Genomic DNA, 26,268 nt, shown 5'->3' with positions numbered 1-26,268 from the left:
AGTTTTTACATCGCAAAAAATCTATTTTTATGTACAGTCAACAGCACATCATGTTGCGGCGAGTTTGCAATGAACTTGGGTAGGTTGATGTGCTGTTGACTGTACACCCAAGGCTTTAGAATTTTAGACATAATAAAAGCTTTGCTGTGTCTTCACACATAAGACATAATTTTAATTATTTTTATCTAGTTTTTGATGCTCCTACCTACATGCTGGTTTATTCAACCGCGGTAAGACATTCAGTACAATATATATTCAAAAGTTACGGACATAAACGACACAGAAGTACACACAGCGTTTTGCAAATTGTAACTGGCAAGACAACTTTCTGGTCCCTAATTGGTCGAACCGTGTAACTTGCCACTACTTTCTTTGCCTTATTTTCCTTAATAAAATAATATTGTACATAATTTCACAAAGTATGCTCAGTTTGTTTGAATTTCTCATTGCCGAGTGACATTAGTCATTGTAAAAGCGGTGGTGGTGTAATGGTTGACACCCGCCTTTGGTTCGAAAGGTCTCAGATTCGTATCTCTACACGTGCCTGACTGCATTTCTGCGAATCTGACTCCATTTATGGTAGTTTCCATTGACCACCACTTGGTACACGGGTAGTAATGTAACCTGGAATAACACAATGGGTATAATTTATCCCGAAATTCCCACGGTAACGAGGCCTTGGGGCGCGGAAAGTAAACAAATAAATGACACCATTTGTTGAGGAGCTTAGAAACTCACGTGAGCTTAGCGTTGTTGTACGATGGAGTATCAAATAAGATTTCACGCATGGAAATCAACTCCGTGCGAATTGAAATATATCTCTGTTGCGATTTTCACGATCTGTTCTAAAATTGAACGTTAAAATAAAAAAGTACCGATTTTTACATAATGTTAGCGACATTTAGTGCCAATTTTATCATAATGTTATCATTATGTAAAAATTGGCACTTTTTAATTATCTCTTTGAAATATCTCACATATTATGTAATTATGAGCACGGAAAAGGACATAGAATATTAAATCTCATTCCGAGAGTATGTATGTTTCCCGTGGACAATACACGCGGCTGGAGCCACTGGTATAAAAGCTAGTTTAAAATAAGACTGGATTGAAGTTCAACTTTGACTTGCGCAGAACGGCGTAAAGTATTTTCCCTAATCGGCGGCGGTGCGCAATTTAAAGTTAACGTGAAAATTGACTCTAAGGGTGGGTTGCATCGTCAACTATAACGTTAACTTTAACGTGCGCAGAAAACTTTTGTCTGTTTGATTTTGAGAAAACAAAATCTGTCTTCTTAAAATCAATTTTGATTATCTTTCAGTTATAGAGGAAGAGTTTTTATGTTATTAATATCCTATAAATTATTATTCTGTCCTATAACCTAGTTTTTCGCCGCGAACTTAGATCTCGCGAACACAATAGTTATCGCTTTCCAAACATACATACAAAAAAATATTTTTGCTCCAAGTTGACGTGTAGACCTGTCGCTCGCTTCGCTCGCTCGGCAATGATTTTATTATTGAGTAAGGCTTATCAGCGGTTCCCCGAACTATATAATATTCAGTAGTAATTTTTATTCACCCTACATTGTTATCTTTTTACACCGGCCGAAGGGTCATAAATATTTAACGATGTCTTTTTGCCCTGCCATCAATATCGAATTAGTTTTATATTGGGAGCCATTGTACGGATAAGATAGCACGTGTTCAATAAATTGGTGAAACGTGAAATTTTCAAGTTTCAAGACTTATTTCTTTTATTTTATTGACTAATCCACCTTTGCCCGCTACTTCATTCGTGTGTAGTTGATTGTAGTAGTTCGCTAGTAGTCATTCCCGTGGGAGTTTCTAGAGATCCTCCTTCGTTCATGTATTGCTTCTACATATGTACTAAATTTTGGAATTATACGCCATTAAAAATTTTGTTGGTTCTTTACTTTTCTTTCAAAAAGAATTCAGATGATCTCTAAAAGAGTGTTCCTAGCAGATACGCTTAACTTTTCCTTCCAAAAAAGAATTGAAATTAAATTTCAGTTATACTATTATCGGCTATCCTGCAGTACTGGTAAAATTTATTTTATTTAAGTCGGTAACGACACCCGTCTTTGTTTTAATTTCACATAAACTAAAATATTCAATTTTAAGTATTCTATATCGAATTATCGAAATCGAATAACAAAAAAAACTCGAAAATATATACTTTTTATGGTACCTAAGAGGCAAACAGGTTTGCGGCACACCTGATAGTAAGTCATTACAGGATATCAATGACAGCAACAACAGGAGTTTTACTCGCGCGTTGTCTACTTTGTTGTCTAGGATCTTTCAGTACCGTGTCTGTCACACCGCCTCTCTCGCCCTTCAAACCGGAATGCCAGCACTGCTGTTTGACGGCAGATATAGATGAAAGCGAGGTATCCATACAGACGACCCATGTATCAAGGTCTACCTCTGGTATATTTAGTTAATTATATTTTTTGTCTGATTTTCCTAAACTTTGACGTTTCGTTTCTACATTTCCAATCTGAAATATTTACGAGCACAATTAAATTTATTTCAATTTTCCGTTCAGACAACTTTTGTCAATTTCTTTTTTTTTTTTTAACGAGATCGTTTGCTTTTTTTATTTGTTATTTCCGTGCGATTAAATAAATCGCTTTTTGGCCATTTAAATTCATACTTTATTGCTTGTTATTACATTTGTCTGAAGAAATGAATTTTCCCCTCAAAGAGTTTACGTTTGATCGAATACAATGAGAATTACTTTGGGCTATGCCAATCTTGAGGCAAAAATATTTTCGAAATTATATTTCTATTCCATCCTTAAGAAAATATTAACTCAAAATATATTTTCTCAATCACTTTTTGAATAAATATAAAGGGTTTATTTCGTTATGTCTGTTGGAATTGTTCTTAGTAACGTCAAATTCATATTGGCCCTTCTACTTGGATTCACCGTCTTGAAGGCCAGAAATACAGCTTCAATATTTAGGTGGCTCGACAGAAAGATAGACATTTATTTCTAAGTGCACTATCTTATTATGAATAACCACAAGAGTCTGAGTTGGCAACCGTGAAAACGCTCAGATGTGAGACAGAATGCCATACATTTATTCTAACTAATATTATATGAAAGTATATTTGTTACCTTTTCACGCTCTATCTACCCAACCAATCTTCTTGAAATTTTGCATAGATATAATTGGAAGTACGGTGAAGGACATAGGGTAATTATCAATTGTCTCTCATTTTCATTTCAAAATAACTGCTCCCGTGGGAAATCACGCGGGCGAAGCTGAGGTCAAAAGCTAGTTCATACTAAATCCGCTGGAGACGCATTCGCTGTAACTTTCCAAAAACTGTGACACTTTCTGTCACGTTGCGAAAAAGTTTGCCATTCGTAATTAGGCACTATTACCTTCGGCCTGTAATTCTCTCTCGCCCTGTCATTACCGGGCCAAAGGGCTCTTTAATTGCCACTAAAGCTTAACTTTATGTAAATAGACGGAATTCGAATAAACTTACCAAATTAGTTTAATTATTATGGACAACCCCTATAATGATTGGTCTATTGTTTTGTACCCGAGTGTATTCGTTAGATGTGTTTATTTTAATTTTGGGGAAACTGAACGCCTACCACGATATATACAATATATGTAGCACGTTACTAACGTCCGTTCCACATGCTGTCACTTTATCCATATTGTATATTTATATTATTGTGTAAAAAAAAGGCAACGTGTGAATGCAACCCAGTTTCATTGATATTTGTATAGTGCACATCAGACTATCAAGATTCCTTGAAACATCGCGGACATTACAGTGGGTTGCACCGTTTTAATTTTAACCGGCTCACATCGGTGACGTTTAGGCAAAATGGTGTACTTTGGCGTTTTTCTGCACCCGTTAAAGATAGTTTATTAATGTCGTTTCGTAATACACACTTTTTAAATCCCAATCCCAACTAATCACAACTAAAATTGTAAATGTTTGTTACCTTCTTCACGCATTATCTACTGGACCGATTGTTATGAATTTTGATACATTGGTAGAAAATAACATGGAATATCACATAGGGCACTTTTATCCCGAAATTCCCACGGGAACGAAGCCCCGCGGCGCAGCTAGTTATAAAATAAAATTTGAAATGTTATGTGGCTTTTGCCGCGCCCTCTAGCTGAGGTAGGCAAAATTGGCCGAATAAAAGGCGCGCTGCACTTAAAATTAACATAGAACCATGTGAGAACAAAATATAGCACGAACAGAAATGTGGAAAGCATATATTTTTAGCGATTATTCGATAATTTAGGGCAAGTATAAATTGTTTGTACTTTTGTAACTGTTAGTGCAGTGACTTTAATTGAGAAAATAAGTAAATAAAATCTCATTGAAGAAAATACATCTTATTGAAGAAAATACATAAATATTGACTTATCATTTTCAAACATTTTTAATAATGAAAATAGGTTTCCTATGTGATGGGACGGTAATAAATTTATTATAAACTAGATATTTCCCGGGACTTCGCTCCCGTAGGAATTTTGGAATAAAATATAGCCTATAGTAATCTTGGATAATGTAACTTGTATATTGGTAAAATATTTTTTGAATCGCTTCGGTAGTTTCGGAGATTACCCGCCTCAAACATACAAACTTACAGTCTCACAAACGCTTACATCTCCTTTGAATTTCAAATTTTTTTCCCCTTAAATACGATATGATGTGTTCATTTTCCATATAACTTTTTCAATGGCGATAGATATACATTTTCGTAAAAATTCTTGCCGATCCAAAAGATTATGGCCACATGAAGACTGCTATTTCTGCATTCTACATATTTTTTTTTTAGTTGAAAGTATCACGAGATGATTTAAATGTTCTCCTTGATATTTCGTTGGAAATTCAGAAATAAAGCGTACATTTTTGTCAGTCTGCAAGGAATGTGTTTTCATTTTACAAATTCTTTTTTTGACACAATATGCCGAGGGAGTGTTGAATTTTGCGCCTTTGAAATATCAATTTGTGAAATTTTGCCTAAAAATAAATTGCAACTTTGGTATGATGTGGTAAATAATATATCAGCAGAAGCAGAAATAGAAGGAGAAAAATCAGTGTATATTTATTTACCAACTCAAAGGCAACACTTAGATTTTTTATTATCTCGGTTTTTAATAAACAAATATAAAGAAATTGATATTCAGAATCGATATTCAACACATGTACAAGAAAAAATAATTAAAATATCTATTATATTTTAAAACGAGTTTTAATTATTTAAATTTCAGGTAAGTCACAATAAAAATATTATCTTGACAACTTCTCGTCTCTATTATTATAATACTACTAATAGTTACTAGCTTTTGCACGCGTCTTGGCGTGAATTTATCTGTGAAAGCGATTTTCATACAAACTTTCGCCCCCTATTGAAATAAAATCCTTTATTTGAATGGGGATCTTTAACTTTCATCAAAATGGGTCTTATGGTTTAGCCGTGAAAGCGGAACAGACAGACAGATAGATAGACAGACAGACTTTCGCATTTATAATTACTAGTATGTAGTGCGGAGTGGATACAAATAGTTCGGATTTTATGATGAAAATAAATTACGTCGTCGCCATTTTAAATCACAATCAATAACAACACCAATTAAGCAAAATTAAAAATTCAACAGATACCAAAAAAAGGGAAGCATATTTTCAGTGTTGCCCATAATACGACCATTTCTTAAGATCCTGTCATAACGAGGTTTTTATGATGATCGTAAAAGATCCGAGGGATCGCCTTCAAGCCAGTCATTATCGCTACTAAACTGACAAATTATACCATATCTCTTATTCAATAGAGCTGAAAATTGCTTAGCGAAGTTTATGCTCAGCGATGAAAGTAGATCCTTTACAGGATCGTTGCGATGAGTTTTTGTTTTAATTTGTATTTAAAATTTCAATGAAGCAAGGGTTTGATGTCAAGCTGTGTTTGCATACATTATATATCACTGTATTATAAATATCATACTATTAAACGAGCAATATGTGTGTATCCATTCTAATAATATAAAGAGAAAAGTTGTATTTTTGTTTGTAATGAATAAACTCAAAAACTACAAGACTGATTTTGATGAAATTTGGCACAGATATAGACGAAACACGACGTTCACGAGTGACACAGGCTACTTTTTTTTATTATAGTTTTACAAGAGCGAAGCCGGAGTGGGCCGCTAGAATTATATAAATATATTTCTATTGCGCTTACAAAAATGACTTCAACGATTTTGTTGATATTTTAAATATAGGCAGGTGTTTACGGGAATAAAATCGATCAAACTAGGTCCTATCTCTAAGATTTTTTCCATAAATTATGAAAACATTTACACGGTAGTGGTTGTGGTGTAATGATTAAGACCGCCTGTGGATCGAAATGTCCCAGATTTGAATCCTACTCGTGTCACATGAGTTTGTATACCAATCTGACTCATGTGTAGTAGTTTTCATCGACCACCACTTGATTCCGGTGAAGGAAAACATCGTGAGGAAACCTGCACACTGGTTGATTATTAACTTTTGTGTGAAATGGAGAAGGCAATGGCAAACCACTCCATTAATAATACCATGAAAGTTGTGTGTGTTTCACGACCACGACCACGACCCTCAGCCATGAGGAATACGACTATGAAGAGACTTTTACACTAAACTGACTTTATTTTAACTAATTAACATTTAACTAACTAACTAACACTTAACTAATTTTATTTATCTTGTGATTATTTTATATACGTTTGTGTTTTAAACTATATAATAATTAATGTTGTTATCGTTAAAAACAAGGAAAGGTCTCACATGAGATAGATAACGTAATTTATAACCTGTGCCTATTATAGTTCAACCTGCTGTCAAACTATCTCCGCTATTTATTGACAAGGAATCAGTAAGCCGATACTAGCCTTCAAGTCCACTCCTCATTCCACGTCGATCAAACCACGTATTCGAATCCGACATCCTAATTTCTGGAATATTCCACTCAAAATATTAATTTAATATGGGTACTGAAAGTATATTTTGTTGAAATTATATTTTATTATTATTGTATTCGTATTATTTCAGAAGAGAATTTAGTCTTGTCTATTTTTCTATATTAATTTCAAAGACTGGTTTAGCTATGTTTTTTATGTAGTAATTTCGAATTAAAATAGATAGTCTAATTACCTACCTATTCTCGTCTAAAACTACGATCAGTTGGAGTAAATAAGACAATATTCTATTTTTGCGATTTTTGTTTGTTGAGGACAGATTTATAATGTAGGCACAAATAAAATAATTACTTAAATAACGGCTACATTTTATTTATTACATATTAATTTATAAGCAGGTTCTTGTCGTCGTTCGAGCAGGTAATTTAACTATGTTTTGTTTAATAAATCGCTATAAGGTCCTACCGTGGCCCTACAAAAACGATTTTGACGCCCTCGAAAATTACGAAATTCTCAAACCTACAACGAACATATACGAATGGCGAACTTTTTTTTTAGTAATGCTAAACGCTAGTACATAATACCATACCACTCTGTTTGCAACCAAAAAAAGTACTTGATTAGCATTAACTTTGGGTTGGCATTCAAGTTTGCTTTTTGTAACAAAGCAATCGATTTCCATCTCATTAGTACTTTTCAGTTTGAGCCTCACTAATGCCGCTGCGGTAACTTTACTTTGTGAATTACAATAGGTGCATTGTCTTTTAACTTGTGCCTTTCATATTAAAGTCATGCCAAAGTTACTCGAAAGTCCTCTAGAACCACAGATTAACTAGATGCCACATTTGAACAAAATAAACTGTTTTTTTTCTCATCAAATGAGCAATGAGTTTTATTATTGGCGAAAAATGTTTTTCTTTCTCTTTCTGTCTCTTGACTATATTTCCGGTTTCATTCGCGGCTAAGCCGGGATTGGTTTAAGAAAATTTGCAATATATACCTAATCAAGCTATGCATAGCTTGTATGCAAGCTATATATATATTTATGAAGAGCACAATCGCACCACCTTACTATCTGTGTGTGGACTAATGGTTGAGTGGCGGGTGCGTTTGCGCGCCGCCTCAATGTCACGAAAGCGACTTCCTCCGCACGATTTCATCCTGGTAACTGTAAAAGTCGAGCAATATTATGTTATATACCGAACGATTCGTCGCAAAATCTTGAACACAACGGTGTAGTCGCGTAATTTTTGTGAAGGAAAAACTAATACCGAAAATGTACCAAATATCAATAGTGCACCGCCTCAAAACTTTCAACGCGTACCAACTTTATCTAATGTAGTTGAGTGCAACTACACATCAATCTACCCAAATTATTGCAAATTCACTTCTATTACTGTAGCAGAAATTCATAGAGGTTAATTTGACATGTTGCCTAAACAAATTAGTGCTTGCGCGCGATATCATACACGCTCTTAAAGTTTGTTTCAATATATCTCTTACTAGCATCCCGCCCCGGCTTCACTCGGGTAAAAATATATTATATTATACCCCTAAACCTTCCTCAGGAATCACTATATCTATAGGTGAAAACCGCATGAAAATCCGTGCAGTAGTTTTTGAGTTTATCGCAAACAGACAGACAGACGTGATAGAGGACTTGTTTTATATTATTATGAATATAATTAAATGTTAATCTATATATAATATCAAAGGTAGGCAACTTTTGATGTATTCATAGAAAATACTATATTATTTTTTGTAAACGAAAAGGTTTGATATTGAAAGTCAATATTATATCAGTAACCTTGATCTCGAGTATTGTGTTCCAACAAATAACTTTATTTTGTGAATATGAACTATTGTTAAGACTAGCGAACTTAACCTGAACTTTGAAATCTTTTTTATTTTCATTAAATTTTCTTATTTAGGTATTATTTTTCACAGTTTCCATTTTCGGTAAACTTCGAAGCAGAAAACACAATCAAACTTATATTAAGTAACAATAAGGAATATTAATTCCTAACTAATATTATAAAGTTTGTTACTTCTTCACGCTCTATCTACTCAACCAATATTCTTAAAATATTGCTTACAAGTTTAAAGAAGGACATAGGGTACCTACTACGTTCTTCCATCCCGAAAAATAACTGTTCCAGTGGGAATATTAAGCGGGCGAAGAGCTAGCAGCAAATTTACATCGAAATAAAAATTGATTTCAAATTATCTCATTCCGGACCAAAGGCACCCCTGAGGTTGCCACGGGAACCTAGATTTGGACCCGTGACTTTTCCAAGTCAGTTCAGTAATTTCGAATGTTCGTAAATGCTTGGAGTTAAAACTAACACAGTTAACGTTACTTATAATAATAATAAATCAATCATTTTATTTCAGGTCATAACTTAAGTACAGTATAAAAACCTAACACAAATGACCCTTAACATAATTATGATTAATTATAAAATGTGAATGTACAGCCAACAGCCACATGAACCAATCTAATTTAATTGCAAACTCGCCAATATTACCGCACCTTCAGGTCCATGCAGGGTAACTCATTTCTATCAATTTTCACAAAGTTACACGAACGTCAAACCTAACCTCCATAAAAACACAAATTAAAATTTCTCCAACGTTTAAACAAAGGCGGTGAGATAAGCTTTTATAAATAATTTTGTATTGTTACGTTTAATGCCATTACCCATGGGATATGACCGGATATGACCTGGATGACCGCGATGTACGGTTAAATGCCTCTTTTTTTTAACCAAAAACATAGGATTCTGAGGGTTTAGTGCGGGTTTGCATTTCACTTCTCACCATCGAATCGATTCGAAGTGAAACGCAGCGAACCAATCACATTACAGTGTGGTTGTCGTTGCGTCACAATGGCGCATTGTGATTGGTTCGTTCGTCAATGTGAATGGCGCAATGTCATTCGTTGTCCTTCGATTTTCCGATTGCAGTAAAAAACCAGTCTTCTACGTCAGAATTATCAAAAAATACGAACAGGTTATTCAGTTTTTTATAGAGCAGAGGAATTATAATTTAAATTAAGATTTTTTATTTCTTATCTATACATTATAATAAAACTGTAACTGGGATATGTCTGTACATCACGTGTGGCCTACACGTGACTATTTTTCTTTAATATAGGAGACATTAAACAATAATGGAATGGTCACGGGTGGTTTTCATGGGATTAATAGAAGCCAAAACAGTTTTTATTAGATGTTTTGTCTGTCTGTATGGAACTTGATGTGGTTTTGATAGTTGTATGACGGATCTAACTTAAAATCTTGTATAGGTTTTATCGCAATACATTGCTTAGAACCTGAAATGTTGACAATAATATGTTATGAGCGCAGGCGAAGCCACGGGCTATTAAAACATAAAAGCTATATTTTTATGCATTTATGCTTTCAGAACTGTCAATCCAATTTTAATTCTGAGTAAATAATAAACTTGAACCTATATCAAATAAAGTATTATTTAATTTAGGTTTCAGTCCAATATCCAACACTATAATATATAACTTTATACTATATATAACTTTATACTATTACTATAATATAATAACTTAAAAGTTTTCAGTTAATACAGTGCAAAATCTGTCTTGTAACTCGATAGCGCCATGAAAAACGTAACAAAAAGGACACAGTCACATATTTTACGTAACAAAAAAGACGCGTAAAATAAACAGAAGCGTATTCAACGTTATTAAAGCAGAGATGTCCGACGACGCAGGTGTTTCTCTCTGTCCGGTTGATTTATAATTTAAGCCCACCCTTTGTTTAGGCCCAAGTTGGAGGCTGACGCGTGTTTGAAGCGCAGTGATTTTCGTTGTGTACCTAGTACATTGTTTTGAAAATACATCAACGTTCAGGCCTTAATCGTGAGACGTCACAGACCCTCGTTTAGTATTCTTTGCCTACGTTAGGGATTTGGACACGCAAGTGATGAAGATCGCATTGTCAGGATGGTTCTAGTCATGAGAGCTACAGCTAGTGGGTACTGTGGCCTACTGGTGGGTATGAACTTCAGCGATAAGGATTCGAAATTAATGATGATGGTTGTGGACGAATTTTGAAGTTTTGATCTCGACGAATTTATTGCAATATTGCGGACCTTGTTAAAAAGTACGAAGTATATATAAACGTAGACGTGTTCTGTCAAAATACAAGTGACAAGTACGAGTTTTATCTCTACTTTACACGGTCTTCAGTTACCTTAGGATGGGGTGAATCGTCAGAACGAAGAAGAACGAACGAAGACGCTGATTGTAACCGGCGCGCTGTGGACGTTTGGACAAAATGACATACCTACTTTGCATATTTCTACGCACGTTAACATTAAAGTTGACGGTGCAACCTACCCAGTTGTCAGATTCTGACAAGCATGCATATCCTCATTAGCAACACAAGCCAGCATTAAATAGATATTGTTTTCCCCTTCTGCCAAGAACATATGTAAAATATATGAATAATCTGTCAGTTGTTTAAAATGTGTCCAGATAATTAATGTATAACCTTCGAATCCACTATACAAGCTCAGTATCTGCTGTGGAACATTGTCAATAACATTATCTAAAACATAATAATCATGAATTACTTGAGCTATCAACTTGGACCACGCTCCTCTCTAGGGTACTTTTGAAATAATCGTAAAAATGAAAAGTCACAAAAAGGGCATCTAATGGTAGTGAGCATCTTTACCCTGTTCTGTTTATTTTCTTACAGAAAAATAAAAAAAATATCCGTCTTGGGTATCGCTGGGTACTTACAAACATGCCAATCAGCGGCATAGCATATGCCAAACTTTTGAAATATATAGAAAAATAATTTATCGTTTTTATTTTACACACATTGCAACTTCGCAACAATATTCCACCAAAGGCGTCTCAAGGGCAAAATTCAGTGACAATGTTAAATACATCATCATTTATATTGCTATAATTTTGGCAAAGACAAAAGATTATTTATTTGCCAAAATATGAGTTTACATATTTATACAATGTGGTGTTAAAAGATAAACTTAATCCTGCATGTTTTACGTCCGTCACGTGACGTCCACGGTTATTCAATTTTAAATGGAGAGCACGCTGTTATCCCGCAAAACCAATACAAATAGATAATTAATTAAATTAACTACTTTTTTATCATTAAATCGTTCAAATTATAATAACATTTATCAATCTGTAAGCAAATGAGGAAATTCTGATTTTTATATTGTGTGAATAGTTCATAATTATATTCAGAAGAAAGATATTACATTGACCTGTAGTAGACTTTTACTATTCAATACTGTTTCAAAAGACTTGCTAAAATTTATTTCCATTGGCGTAAATTCAAACCTCGCATAGCAACAGAATTTTCGCATCATTTTCGACATATCACGCGATGGTGTTTATAAAGGTTATTTGAAAGGGCGTTTGTTTGTAGCTTCAATCGGAAGTTAATGGTATATTAATAATCACCGTTTTACATATTGATTGATACCTAATGAGTTGTTTCTTGTTGTCACGTTCTGTCTAAATTATTACAATCGTACGTCAAATATTATGTTTTAACATTACTTACGTTTTTTATAATTAGTTTTCTACATTTTCTCCTTTCGCGGCTTTATTGGCAGACATTTCTATAGAAATAAGTAGTATTATGATATGTATATAAATAAATACATACAGTTCAACATATAATGAAGTTTAATATCGTTATACATATTTTATATATGCGTCTTGACCCTCTGTCAAAAACTCGATCAATGACCGTATTTTTGTCATAAATCTTTGTATCATAATTATAATATCATTGAATACCATAATTCTCGTAACACAATTTTCAAACGTTGAACAAAATTTCAACGAATGTTCAAAGCGCTGTCAAAGTGATTGTAAGGCATAAAGATAGGCGATTTTGAAGCTTCACAAGAAACGTTAAAATTGATTAAAAGTACGTACTCGCCGAAGTTCGAGTTTTAAATCTTTATTGGAGTTGAAAATCGATTTCTTTGTACTTGTAAAAGTTGAATCAGCAGAACAGAAAAGTATTTTGTTCTCGCCAGCCCGGCCCGTAGGTTGGAACTTTTAATTGGATTTATTTTACATTTTTTGGGATATTGTGGGCTTGGTCAATGTGGCAGCTGTTTATTCAATTAGTTTCGCTGTGGTGTATTACAGAAGTTGAGTTGAACGTCTGAAAAATATGCGTTTTTGTTGATCAAACAGTTTTTATGTTTGGCAATTTATTTTTATTCTTATCTAATTTAATTATTAATGATTATGATAATACTGATCAGTTTACAATTTCCTCATGGTGTAAACAGAGAACAAGAGTTACGAAACCCTAAGGCCATGTGTACTTGAACAGCGGGATTAGTGGTGGGTGAAATTTTGCAATAGTTATGTGGGTCAACTTCAACGTGCGCAGAATAACACAAAGTGCGCCATTTTGTCTAAATGTCAATTGGGCGCTGGTTAAAATCAACGTCAAATTTGACGATGTAACTCACCCTCGTTTTATAACCAATGATCATTGAAAGGAATTTCCGAATTTATAGCACTTTCTCTTGATTGACTTATACACAGGAGGAGATGGCAGGTACGTTCATGTTTTTTTTCTTTTGTATGATTTGTTTGATATTTTTTTGTTGTTAAATTTTAAACCTTTTTTAAACTGACCAGAAGTAAACCTTGGTACAAAAGTCCGTCTGCTGCACGTATCTATTTCTGTGGCTTGAAAAACAATTAAAGGTCATCATTATAATTAGATACATTTATGTAATGAAGGAAATTGGTTTAATAAATACGGACTTTGGTTTGGAGCTTAGTAGGTTATTACTATACATTTTTGATTGCTGTGGCTTAATAATGATAATGCTTGATTGTGGCTTAATGATGTTAAATCGGAGGTCTCTGGTACTAAGTATAATATTATATCAGTGGGTCAGATTTCTCCTCCCCTTGACTCCCTTTAGCAGGTCGCGTTCGTTTCCGCGCTCTCCGCCAGCAGTCCAAAGGCTCCCGGAAATTTTCCAGGATCTCAAAACTTTTGTATGAACAATAACAAAAGTTATAGTAATGAAATCCTTAGGAAATAAGCCATCAGCCACTGACTTATGATAGTACCCGGGACCTCTGATTTAATAATCAACCATTATCACCGTTAAGTCCCAGTGATCAAAAATGTATAGTAAAAACTACTATGCTCCAAAGTCCGTATTTATTAAACTAGCTTCTTTCCTTTCATAATTTAGGATAGACTAATTAAAATACAGAGTAACAACTCTATACAGAGCTCGTATTCCCAGAGTTTGTTAAAGCTCTCATTTTCTCGACCGGCAAAAAGGTGTTAAGCCAAACAAATTGGATGAAAGAGTGTACTAGCAAACAGACTAGGAACAGTTAACAAAAAATCTCATTTGCACTCGCCACGACGACTGTGCGTCAATCTCTCGGAACAACGATTGTTGTTAAGTAGGGTTTGGTGTTTGCCGAAAGACAAGAGACTCTAGCGAGCTATGGAGAAATAATAAAAACAATAATTCCTTTATAACAAATGCTTCACTTTGGCAACATCTACTGAGTGGATTTCTATAAAATTTGGCAAATCCTGTTATAGAGTAGATATGGTACATTTATCCCAAATTTTCCATAGAAGCGAAGCCCCGAGGTGCTTCTAATAACTATTTAACTATACTATACTTAACTAATATAAATAAAGAAATAGTCCAAATACAAGCCTACATGTCACGACTGCCTTCGATTTATATACTAGGCTCCATGTTTTTTCATCCACATTACGTATATTGAACAGATTTGGCAAAAATTTTGGCTCATTTTGGCTGAATCGGAGCGATTGTTGCGTTTACTCCGATTGGGAATCAAATGCGCTTCACCTTGTGCCTGAACCACTCACTGTACACTATCTAATATTGGTTACCAAATGGTCACCAATAAATATTAAACAAAATTGTTGGATAGCTTTGACACGCAATTAATGGTGACTTTCATTTTCAGATTTAAAGCTGATTGTAAACGGAGTGCAGCTGACGTTTAAACGAAATGGCGTACTTTGCGTTTTTCTGCGCTCATTAAAGTTAACTATAAAGTAGACGGTGCAACCCACCCAATACCAACAACTATTAGAAAATTTCACCCACAAATAAGTCCGCTATTTAGATATAAATTGCTCTCTAGTTTCGTAACTTTTGTTAGCGTCAAATTTTAAAGCGTCAAATTTTACACAAGCCAAAATTCGACTTGGGCTGCGTTCAGCCGCTAGTCGCTTGCAAATTGCACCGCGGGTCAGCCTAGTGGTTCGAGTAACTCGCTTCAAGTGGCCATTTGTCCGTCACACTGGCCCGAGAGCGGTCGAGTGGCGGGTGTTTATGTATTGCATGGTTTGCTTAGGCCTGTAGCCAGCCTGGAACTTACACTTGTTACTGATTAATGAAGATTGTATGTAGAATCTGATGCAAAAGATTACAATGATTTTTTCAACTTGTTGTATAATTTATTTAACTACAAAAATCGAGTAATTCGAACTAACCAATCGATCTCTTCCTATTAGACTACCGCTTAATAAGTGTTCTGTCTTCCTCCATGCGTTTTACATATCCTGCAGCCTATCATATTTTTTTATGAAATTTGGGAATCTGAAAAAAAATCGCATTAGTATTAAAAATGAACTTCATGGTATGAATTTACGATGCAGATAAGTTTAGGCCCTAAACTGGATCACATTAAGAGAAGCTGTAGCCCCCTGACCATTAAAGATGCCCATTTGAATGAGTCTCAAGATATTCAGCTCTTCGAACACCTTATAGCTCATGTTTAATAATTAGTATTTTGTATATATAGTTCTTCTATTTAGCGAGTCGACTCTGGCGCACGCTTTCTAATTTTTGGCCACTACCTTTTTAACTAGACATAACCTGGTTATCTACTTATTGTAAAGGCTCCCTTTGTGATTATGCAGTCCTGGGCAAGAAGATCTATTACCTCCCGCGGATGTCGTAGGAGGCGAGTAAGACGCTCCACCTTGGCAGCTAATAAGCCTACGGTTGTCACGCCAAATATTTCAAATTCTCAGGTATATTTTTTATCTTTACGCGGCGTCACAGCCTCGAATGCATCTGGTAGTAGTCTAGGATGAGAGAGACTCATCATTAGGGTTCATCATCTCAACAGACATGAATTAGGTCTTAACCTGGCAATGGGACTTATATGAAATATTAAATTAAATATTAAATATATAGGAACAAATAACACAGATTGAGCTAGTCCCAAAGTAAGTTCGAAACTTGTGTTATGGGATACTAACACAACTACTGCTATATTCTATAACATATACATATATAGATAAACTTCCAAGACCCGGGTCAATCTGAAAAAGATCATTTTACATGTTGAGCTGACAGGGGATCGAACCCGGGACCTCCAGTGTAGCAGTCCGGCTTGATGACCATTAGGCCACGGAGGTCGTCAAACTTAAACTTTGAAAATAAATACACGTCGTACTTTTTATTTTCGCCATTCAACCTATCCAATTTCTGTTACCTTTCTCCTTTAGTAGGTACATATAACCCGCAGATAATTTACGACATAAACATTTCCCATATTACCCGACCCGATGTAATAAATTTGACGCACCTATGTGCCAGCTCGTCCAATCTTATGGTGTAAATCAACGTTTGTAATTGGCAACGTAATATTAAGTACAGTTAGTCGCGAAAATACCCATAGCTATATCAATCAATGTATCCGGACTTCGCTCACCTTTTACGATTTTTACCAGACCTAGGGCACGTTGCAGTTAACTTTGATGTTAACTTTAATGTTTGACGATCTCGGTGGCACAGTGGTAAAGTGCTTGCCTCTGAACCGAGAGGTCCTGGGTACGATCCCCGGTCGGGTCATGATGGAAAATGATTTTTTTCTGATTGGCCCGGGTCTTGGATGTTTATTTATATATGTATATGTTATAAAATATAGTATCGTTTAGTTTAGTATCCCATAACCCAAGTTTAGAACTTACTTTGGGGCTAGCTCAATCTGTGTGATTTGTCCTAATATATTTTTATAATATTTAACTTTAACCTGGGCGTAACGTTAATTTCGCCTATAACAAGAATAAATTATACTTATTTATATTAATACTAGCTCTTGCCCACAACTTCGTATGTGAGTAAAAATCTGCTTCCCATGGGAATTTCAGGAAATCCCTTCTTAGTTGCTTCTTGCTCCCCTACACTCTCCTAGGAACGTACACACCAAATTTCAGCTTTCTACGCCCAGTAGTTTCGTCTGTGCGTTGTCTGTCAGTCACTAAGTATATATTCACAAACCCGTTAACAATTATTTAAAATTTCATTCGAGATTTTGAACAGATATTACAAATTTTTATGTTTATTACTTAGCCCATACGCTGCGTGTTTTAAATTTTCATGATAAAATGTAACGTATAAGCAAAATAAATTTACCTTTCATTAAAATCGCCTTATAGGTTGAGGTGCGATTGAATAATGAACCCTCAATCCGTCGGTTATAAAACAGTACATAAAATACCAAAGTATGAATAAACATTTGCAACCATCAGACAAACCCTCGCTCGTATGCTCACTTTTCAAAAAAACAAGTTGGTTTCATTCTGAGACTCTCACCTGAGTAATATTTAAAATAAATAAATATATTAGGACAAATCATACAGATAGGGCTAGCCCCAAAGTAAGTTCGAGACTTGTTCATGGGATACTAACTCAACTATATTTTATAACAAATACATATATAGATAAACATCCAAGACCCAGGCCAATCAGAAAAATATCATTTTCCGTCATGACTCGACCGGGGATCGAACCCGGGACCTCTCGGTTCAGGGGCAAGCACTTTACCACTGCGCCATCGAGGTCGTCAAGTGTGTGGCTGCTAGCAGAGGCAGATTAAATAAAAAAGAATCGTGTTTGCGTTATGTTATATCCAGTTTTCAATCGAAATAAGCTGAAACAGATGTCGTTTCAGAGGAATTTGAAGGTTTTCCGGGCTGAGTTGCACCTTCAAATTTGACATTGATTTTAAACGGTGCGCTGACGTTTAGACAAAATACCTACTTTGTATTTTTCTCCACTGGTTAAAGTCAACATCAAAGTTGACTGGTGCAACTCACCCTAAGTAATCAAAGTTAACTAAGGTCTAAGATAAATAAAACAAAGTTACAGTCTGTTTGGCTCGGGACTTAACAGATGTCGTTGGATGTTGATATTTTCCTTTATTTCAAACTTTAATATAAACTGAAGGAGAGAATGTTGACACGAGTCACATAGCAACAAGCTTGTCTACTTTTACTGCAACAGCTGACGGAATAGCTCAAGTGGGAGTCAATTTTAGAACTCTGGTTCCGTACAAACATTTTGAATGAAATTAGTAACTTGATTGTAGGTACAACTATTTAAAAAATTACTATAATATTTTCAGATTTAAAAGAATTGGTTTGTGATTTTTGAATTGGTTTGGATTTATAAAAGGTTTAGTAAGGTCAACATAAAATTGTTACTAGGTCTTGATCTAGAGCATAAAATCAAAAACCTAATTGTAATTGTATTGCGAACTCCTCCTCGATATTGAGTAAGTATTGTGGGTGTTTCTCAGAGAATTTCCACAGACGCGGCCGCGCTGTCATTACAAATTTTAACAAAGGCAAGAATTAATTTTACTTTTATCTGACTGTAAAATAATTAATCTGTACTGCTGTAATGTTAATTTTATGAACGATTGAATTTGAAAATGTTCTTCAAGAATATAGATGAATCGTAATGACAGCGCGGTTGCCGATGTCGTGTAGGGGCTTCTTAAAGGATTGTAGGTGAGGTTTTGTCACGTATGTATTGCGAGGGGCGATGCCGCTTTCAGATCAGTTTTCAATTTGAAAACAGTTGTTTTATTGTACGATATATTCGTTTCTTTCACTTTATGCACCTTTTTTAGTGGGCACCTGGCTGATCTTAGGTGCGCAAAGTGGAATTTTCAGTATGCTACCAATACATCCAAGTCATAGATAAAAGAAAAATATTTTGTCTACGATCCAAGTGATAAACGCAGGCCTCTGCGAAACGTTCTAATAACTACGCAGGTTCTCATATACGTAGATGATTTTATTCATTTCTAATATACAAAGGAGTGAATTGTAATTTGTGCAAAGTTTCTATTTCAATTAAAAAGACGTGGCTGTTCGAAAAACAAACTACTTTCTGCGCATTTGTTAAACTTAAATTATAATAACTTTATATGGCTTTATTCCACAAGAATATAACGAAGAATTAAGAAAACGACTCGCGTGGCTCGTGCGTTCCACTTTAAGCAAAACGGCAATTAACATTTTACGAGAGGTTATTCCTTTAATAATGCAAAGGAAATTTAATTAAACATTTCTAGGTACATTCTTGGATAAATAAGGTGCAATTAAAATCCATTATTTTGATGATTGAACGCCTGGTCTCAATTACAGATTATAAATACGGAAATAGAAGTATTAAGGACTGTTAATTTTGTGTGGCGTGTGCTTCCGCCCTATAATAGGATAATATCCTCCAGTGGATATCATACGAGGAAACTAAGGGTCAATATCATTCCCAATGAGGGTTGACGTCAGGCAGGCTGCTGATTGTAAAATTATAGCGTGTCTAAATTTTTTTAAGGTTATTTCTTCTTACATCTTAACATCGCATCTTAACGTAATAACTTAACATGTGATATAAATTCATTTTATGTATTTTTAAATAAATTTTGAGTTTTAAGTTTATGTTTATTATTCCACATTCACTGGTTTTTAATGTGCGATAAAACTGAGATTCGTAAAACACTGTTTCTTTTTTATTTAAGCGTGTTTTCAGTTTCATTCACGACTACGAAGTCCCATGTACGCTTTAAAAAAATAAACCAATTTTTATAAGATTCTATTACTAGCCAGCTGCTTGATGTCAATCCCCATTAGGAACGCTGTTGCAGCCACTCACCTGTCAAAGCTTATTACCTCTTGTACGACATTCACGCTGGAGTATTGAGTGGTTCTATTCTAAGACGGGAACCATGCGCCGCATCTTTTAGTGTTTTTATTCCGATGGTCCCTAAAAGACGAGTTGAGTACAATACAGAGTAATTTAGAGAGAGTAAACACAAATAGCACTGAATCCTTTGATGTATTTCTGTGAAAAGATCTCGTGTAGGGGCTTCTTAAAGGATTGTAGGTGAGGTTTTGTCACGTATGTATTGCGAGGGGCGATGCCGCTTTCAGATCAGTTTTCAATTTGAAAACAGTTGTTTTATTGTACGATATATTCGTTTCTTTCACTTTATGCACCTTTTTTAGTGCGCACCTGGCTGATCTTAGGTGCGCAAAGTGGAATTTTCAGTATGCTATCTATTGATTATTAAAAAATAAATTTAAAAAGACTATGGCATCGGTGCTTAGCAACCAATAATAAAAATGATCTTTTGAGAATTCTTACAACATATATTTAATTTTATTCCCTTAACCACTGCCCAATTTAAGTAATTTAAGTCTATCAATACATCCAAGTCATAAATAAAAGAAAAATATTTTGTCTACGATCCAAGTGATAAACTTGTGACGTAACTTTATCACTAGTATGAATTGATTCTGGGCTTCGACGCGCAACGGCCGAGGGAGCAGATCAAATGAGGGGGAGAGATTGAAATGGAAGCAGTGAACGGCTCAGCTGACATTATCCCTGATTCCCTGGTGGATTGTCAGAATTCCACCATCTGTCTCCTGACACGCATAGGCTAAATCAATTAGATATTCTATATCAGACTGAATTCAACACGAGCCATACAATATGATGGCTGCACGACAATTTATGTTAATTGTTCTAGATGTAGCTATTTCGCACATCTATATTGTTAGATAATAATTTCTCATTAAATTATTAGTTTAATTAAAGTAAGACCTCTGTGAACCTAATGGTCATGACGGGCTGCTACACTGGAGGTCCCAGGTTCGATGCCCGGTCAGGTAAAGTTTCTGTTTTTAAAATTTTTACCGGAAAAAATTACAATATTTTTTTTTTATGAGAGATTTTTGTATTCAATTCTATATTAAGGTAATTTCATTTATATATAATATTTATATGTAATAGGTAATTTCAAACATCTATTTCTTTTAATTATCTATTTGTTACTGGCTACATATTTTGTTCTAAAACACAATTGTCTACAGCGAAAAGATTATAAAATATACCAGCATTATAGAGTTCAAAAACGGAATCTTTATATTTTTCTACATGAGTAAATAATTAAAAAAAGAGAGAAAATAATTAAAAAAGCAATTTTAAATGTTGCCGTTTGAAAATAGCCACGCTTGCACCTGCGGGGTATGTTTGGAGAAGCCAGATAAGGAAGGTAATTACTGAGCACAAAAACAGTCCATTTAGTTCTAAGTTCTCGGCGTGTTCCATTTCGTTGTAAGTTCCTTGGATACGAAGGTGATAGCTATCTTGGGAATTCTTCACAGTGATTATTTTCCGTGTGTTATTTTTTAATAGCTTAACTAAACTAAAGGATTTTGCTTTAAGCTTAAATTACCGTGCTGTTCGCTTCACTTTGGATGTCTGGAATAAAAACATAGCGTAGCGTTTCCAACACTAATCTTCTGTAGCTCTCACAGTTATGGTATTATTACTAGCTGTATACCGCAGCTTCTCTTCTGAGGATTTGGAGTAGCCTATACTATCATTCTCATTAACAAAATAATTTAAAATAATAATTAAATTACACAGCAACTGAGCTGGCAATCGCGCAATAAAAAAACAAAACTCCTTAACTTCTGTTATAACAGTATAACTAAGTGTATTATGTATTTAGACGTTAAATAATATAAGTATTTCATTACTGTTCTTAGTAACATAAGTCTCGCTATCACTGCGATGGTAACATAAAAACAATTTTAATGCATTCTTACTTTTTGATGCAACAGTAAGAACTATTCAAATTGATTTTGGTTCCATGATCTCACTCAGTCAACTATAATCAAAATCCTACGACCAGCATAAGTAAATTTACTAACATATAAAATTTATCTTTGCTCACAGGTGAACTGATTCAGAGATGATTCCGAGAGAGGCTCGCGCATGGCAGGGTCGCCATGTAATGCTGTAACATGAGTCCCAGCAGCGTCGTATTGTATATCGTTAGCCTGCTCTGGCTTAACTTGACTGATGCGAAAACAGGTAAGAAACATTATTGAACTAATTCAGAAAAATAAATATTCGATTTTTGGTTTACAACGTTAAATAAATGCCTGTATAATGAAAAGTTCCATTTTTAAAACTTATATTATTAACAAATGTAAAATTCCGAAAAAACGTTACAAATAAATCGATGACAGCTGCCAAGTCGCGCTGATCGAACTTCAGCTGGACCACAGTTGCATTTCGATCGTTACGCTATTTTTTTACCGTTTCAGTGTCGCGAGAATTGTTTGGCCGATTCTTTTATTAAAACTGAATCTTAACGCAACATTTAAAAAAAAAAACAAGTTTGGAAGAGAAACTTTTAACTGATATTAGTAAAAAAACGACCGATGTTACTTGCGATTATGTGGGAAAGGTCTAATAGTAACACGAATCAAATTTAAGCTAATTGTACCTAATCTTATAATATCCCTATGCGAAAGTTCGAATGTGTGTAAAGATATTGATTGATACTCAATCGTGCAAAATTGATTGGGCAGATTTCCATGAATTTTTTTGTTATTATTTTAGGTAAAAACCCATACATTTATACATTTACATATGTAAAATAAATACAATGTAATTATCTAAATCAAATAAAGTAAAAATAAAGCCACAAGGCGTATTTTCAGTCTTACAATAAATCACACAGTTAATTGAACACACACACATTTAAAAAAAATCTATTATGCATAATAAATTAATTAGTTAATTATTAATAATATAATTTAATATATCAAAATATATTCAATATCTTAATAATTATAATTTAAATATTTGACATAAAACTAATACCCCTATAATAAAAAAACAGAAATCTATCAATAAAATTAATAAAGCACGCATATATATGATTAGTTTTTATAACGTAATGGCCCTTCTCTCATTGCAGCGCCCGTCAGGGCCCTTAATTGGTTCTAATTCTATGAAAACACCTGTATTACATTAAGGACGCAATAAATGATTTGATTTGATTTGATTTGATCATTTTTCAAATTTGGTACACAGGTAGAATATACCCTGTACATTAAAATATAGTCTACCCGTGTACCAAATTTCATAAAAGTACATTTTTATTGTAATTATTTGGGTGCTACAAGATTTATCCCTGAGCTATTCTATGCGTTGCAAAGCACGTAAACCCATCCATTAACTTTTATATATAGGCGTCAGTGATTTCAGGCAAATTACTTTTTCTATTTCCATCTTAAAATACATTATTTTGTGTATACAATACAGTTTTAGTATAACTTTATTGTCTCCCTAAAATACTGGTTTATTTTTTAATCAATTGCAAATTAAAATATTATTATAATATAAAACTTATACGGAATCATAAAGTAATTAAATCCTTCGTCCTTATTCGGACTAAAATCAGAGATTTCCTGAATATTAAATGAACGACTAAATTACGAGGCATTTACATGAAGATCTTCAATTGAAGCCAATTCTAGGCAGTTATTAGCGAAACGAGAATGGCCGACGAAGCCGTAAAAATGCCTTTTCATTTCAAACCTCGTTTGAGGAAAGCTTAATGTGTGAGAATGATAGAAATATGAAACGATGGGAATTTATATTGACAGAGTCAATCTTAGGGTGAGTTGCACCAGTCAACTTTCAGTACAACAGTCAACCAGTCAGTGCAACTTTAACTTTAACCTGCGCAGAAAGTGACCTGTGAAGTGGAGACGAAAAAGTCAGAAAGCGGACGCTTGGCACCGATGGTCAACGGCTGAGGAAGGAAGCAGGAAAACGTTCAGACGAGAGAGAGAGAGAGACAATAAAATTGAACTAATTCCAAGCTTAGTCTGAACATATCCACGAACTAATGTAAGATTTCTAAAGGGTATCTCCTAAATGATTTATACACTTCACAGTTTCATTAATTTAATTCCTCCCACAAAGCCGCGAGTAATCCTCAGAGATTTGCTCAGAAAAGGCGGGTTCTGACTTAGTGTGGGTTGCACCAGTCAAATTTGACGTTAACTTTAACCTGCAGAGAGAAACGATGGCGGCGCGCGGGTTAAAGTTAACGCCAAAGTACACTAAACTTACATTATACATGATGTATCAGCTAACAGATGATGACGGGGCCAAGTAAATAGAAAAAAAAATGTAATGCAAAATCTTTCAGCACACCAGACCATAAATAATCCTTCAGTTCCCGAGACCATAACTAATAACAGTTTTAAACTATTATGTTAAAACTGAAAACATAAATTAGATTGTTCGCATTTGTGTCGCTTTAGAATTCAAAATCTTTATTGCTATTTTGATTTCACTTGGAACACACATCTTCTGTTATATCAGTCAAAAGTACGAATAATAAAAATGTTATTTTAGAAACCTAAAGTTTATTATTTTGTTACCATTAACATCAATATCAACAACGGGCCTTCCCTATGGACGGATAAGGAGTATGGGTATTTTAAATGCTGCAAATACAACTGGGACCAACGGCTTAACGTGCTTTGTTAAGGACGGTGGAGCTCAAGATAACATTGTCGGTCATCTATCCAATGACCGACCATTGTGAGAGTGTCTTAACTGTCACCATCACAAGCCAAGAGATTCTGAAATTCTTCTTACCATTACATAAAGTACCATTTTACATAGTAGTAGCGCGCTTAAATACTTTGCAGTTAAGTACGTTAGAGTTGTCGACGAATATAATTGTCAAAAAGACGAAGGTATAAAGTGTTATTATAAATCTTCATTTCAAACTATTCGCTAACAAACTTTGTATTTTGTTTTAGGTTACTTCTGGCACATTACAGATCTTCATTATGATCCGTACCACAACTCCCCCGAGTTTCATAGAGGTACGGAAGTTCTATAACTTACAATTATTTAAAAAATATTTTTAGCAAAGAATTATTATTTCTGTTTATTGCTGTGGAAATTCTAAATTTAAATTGTATTTAATTTAGAGCACGAATCTTTTTAGTCAACTGGGTAAAAATTTTACCTGATGGCCTACCACTAGCAGTGTTTTTTTATGGAATGTGTATGTGATGTTTCTTTTTACAAATAGGTAAATGTTTTATCTATATTTTTCTAACTATCTATCTATAACTACTAACGTCCACCATGCTGTCTCTTTGCCCTTACCATGTATGCATCGCGTAAAACAAAAAAAGAACGTGCCGTGGCCGCGAAGACGTGCTACGTGTTTTGTTTAATGGTAGTCCAAAAATCATCATTAGAATATTTTCGTTACATACTTTTTGAACAAATCTATATTACTAATTTGGTTTGTGTGATGGGATAAGTGGTGGACCAATTTCACAAAATAAACGCTATAAATATTTATTATATTAATGATAAAATCATACTTCGCTAGGGTGCAGACATAACCGCGCCAATAACGAACATAGCCACCACAACAACAGACACCGGGACCACACATGCGACAGCTCCTGGACCCTGATACAGAGCGCCGCAGCCTTGATGGCTGAGAGGCACCCCGACACCTTGGAGTTTGTACTTTGGACTGGGTAAGACATATGTTTAGAATTTAACACATAACATCACAATTCCGGATTTAATAGTTAAGTATTTCATCAGAGGAGAAAAAATGTTGGTCCGAATGTACTCCCTTGAGTCACTCCAAATCGAACCGGCATAGATTTACTTAAAAGCCTGGCCAAAATGTTAATTTAAAACATAATTAAAAGTACCATGGATACCTATGAGCTCAAATTTCTATAAGAGAATCACTGTTAAGTATAACTTTTATTAATTTGAAAATTAATAAAACTGTGACTATATATAACAGAAGAATTGAAAGGTATATCATAACCTATCCTTATAACTTTTCGTTCAAAAGATTTATATTATTTCTATTTTTTTATAAAATTGTATTGCAAAATTAGATTTAAGTCATAATAAAATAACATTAATCGCAAAACTTAAGACATTCCAAGATACTTGTCATATCCATCCTCTGAAAATTATGCAGCCGCATCGCAAAGCCGGGTCTCATAAAGAAATATTCTATTGTAACAAAGAAATTCGCCAGATATCCCATGAAATATTTAATGTTCCAGGCTTCTGTC

At 34.4% G+C, this 26,268-nt stretch overlaps 1 protein-coding gene across 1 annotated transcript in view; it reads left to right on the top strand.

Annotated features, from left to right (window-relative positions):
* The window catches only part of LOC128671447 (cyclic GMP-AMP phosphodiesterase SMPDL3A-like), a 60,056-nt gene that overhangs the window by 23,955 nt on the left and 9,833 nt on the right, over positions 1-26,268 (top strand). Inside the window, exons 2-4 of the mRNA XM_053747900.1 lie at positions 22,070-22,207; positions 24,967-25,032; positions 25,554-25,707. Of these exons, the coding sequence (XP_053603875.1) occupies positions 22,138-22,207; positions 24,967-25,032; positions 25,554-25,707 (290 nt within the window). The 5' untranslated portion in view covers positions 22,070-22,137. The remainder of the gene's footprint in view (positions 1-22,069; positions 22,208-24,966; positions 25,033-25,553; positions 25,708-26,268) is intronic.

This window comes from Plodia interpunctella, chromosome 7 (assembly GCF_027563975.2).
Source record: "Plodia interpunctella isolate USDA-ARS_2022_Savannah chromosome 7, ilPloInte3.2, whole genome shotgun sequence".
Taxonomy (NCBI): Eukaryota; Metazoa; Arthropoda; class Insecta; order Lepidoptera; family Pyralidae; genus Plodia; species Plodia interpunctella.
The sequence above is the reverse complement of the archived record's forward strand: the minus strand, read 5'-3'. Positions and strand labels throughout refer to the sequence as shown.